Genomic DNA, 1,966 nt, shown 5'->3' with positions numbered 1-1,966 from the left:
TTAGTTTACTGGAATACTCTTTTATGTATTTTAGAGTCTCTGTAACATACTATTCAAGGAGAATAACAGAACCTCTTCCCATTTCTTCTTCTTCTTCCTTCTCGACTCTACTGCCTAAAGTTTGCAACGTCATTCATGAAGTGTCTTATATCAAGTTTTCAAACTAATGCATTTTATGTTTGTAAAAGTTGCATTCCCCGAATCTTTGTCTTTCTTTCTCAACCTACTCAAACCTAATACTCTTCTTTCTTTCTTTATTTTTTGATGAAATGTCTACGTTAGAAAATTGGGTTACACCCACTAACTTACTAAGAGAGAGAGAGAGAGAGAGAGATTGTTCTTGATCCATTTGAACTATCATCAGTGGTCACTTAGCATCGTTCTGTTCCTGGATTGGAATGAAGAATTAGGACCAAATTTGTCTTCTTCTCACTTTGATGTTTTATTGGAACAGAGCGATGTGAATTGAGTAAAAAAAAAAAAAAAATGTCTCGTGAACACAGATCAAATTTCTAGAAAACAACACAGCGTTCACATGTGTCATCAGTTGTCAGTTGCTTCTACGTCGCTGCCATAAAAGAGACTGATGTAAAGTGAAGCTTTCCTAAACATGGGACACAAACAAGACGAAAGCAGATACTAACACTCCAAAATCCTGCCAACAACAAACAACACTGTATTAGCTTCCGCCACAAATGCAATAACAAATATGTATATATATATATATATATATATATCCAACATCCTAAAATAAAAATAAATTAAAACGGGAGTCGAGACCATTGAAAATAAAACCCTACAAATTCTTAAACCACCAGGCGAAATCTGCTCTACGTCCAAACAACTAAGAATATCTTGATTCTACATAAACCTGTGAAAAGTCTCGGGGGCATAAACATTCAACCAAATGTGAAACCACCAGCAGTAGGAGCATTACCTGACAGGCCAATACGACTCGAGGAATTTCACAGCTTTCTCGTAAATGTCAGTATTATCGTGACTCTGAAGATCCTCAATCTTCTCCAAACCTCCTGCGTCATCAATCATCTGGGCATACTGATTACCGTCTACTGCCTTCTCGGCTTCGCCAACTTTCAGAATCTTGTATAGACCTTCCAAAGCCGCTGTGACGACCCTTGGATCAGGACACGTCAGGAGATCACACAGCGGTTTAATGCAGCCTTGGCTCACGAGAAACCTGCAAAACGAATTATAGAGTCAAATTACAAGAATCCTGATTACGAGTGTTTGAGAGCTGAGCTCAGAAGGATGGCTACTCCTAGTGGCCGTGCTGTTTTGCTTTTCCGATCTAGATTGTGGCTGCCCTGTTGCTAAGCTTGAAGGTTGGGGACCTAAGCGAGGTCGGCTTCATAAAAAGTTGTCAAACCCTTTCCTTCTCAATTAGTCACACTGTTATACTGAATGTTGATATTGTTTTACTACTATAAGTTTGGGATTTTGCTGTCGACTAAAGACAGAACTGAGAGTGCTTCCATGTTAGCCAGTGTTATGTTTCCAGTAAAAGTGTGATTTGTTCTTTTTGGTTAATAGACACAATTTAAGTGGGGGAAACCAAATAAATAAAATTGAAAAGCGCTAGTATAACATGTTTAGATTATTAAACACAAACCTTCATTATTAAAAACGATAAAAGACAAATTTAAACAGAAGTCCAACAACATACCAAGCTGTTTGATGCGATAGAAAACACAAACGCAGATAATAGTTGAGGTGGATTAGAAAACACAAACACAAATGTTTAGATACGATAGAAACCAAAGGATAGATAAAACGACATAAAGCAAAAGAAGGAGTATTCTGACGAGTGATTGTAACAGAGCGCACCGGCATGACCACCAACTAACTTTGATCATCTGTTGAAGAAGAGAAGCAATCAATCTCCGTGGTGTTGACTTCGAGGTGCATATGTTCTGAAAACCCATCTACAGTTCTCCTTACTACGGAT

The 1,966-nt window shown here is 37.9% G+C and overlaps 1 protein-coding gene across 1 annotated transcript in view; it reads left to right on the top strand.

Moving 5' to 3' along the window:
- The window catches only part of LOC104767284 (polypyrimidine tract-binding protein homolog 1-like), a 6,937-nt gene extending 6,340 nt beyond the window's left edge, over positions 1-597 (top strand). The window contains exon 9 of the mRNA XM_010491329.2: positions 548-597. Within this exon, the coding sequence (XP_010489631.1) occupies positions 548-597 (50 nt within the window). The remainder of the gene's footprint in view (positions 1-547) is intronic.

Source organism: Camelina sativa, chromosome 19 (assembly GCF_000633955.1).
Source record: "Camelina sativa cultivar DH55 chromosome 19, Cs, whole genome shotgun sequence".
NCBI classification, from domain to species: Eukaryota; Viridiplantae; Streptophyta; class Magnoliopsida; order Brassicales; family Brassicaceae; genus Camelina; species Camelina sativa.
Note: the sequence above shows the minus strand (reverse complement) of the source record. Positions and strands in the feature narration are given on the sequence as shown.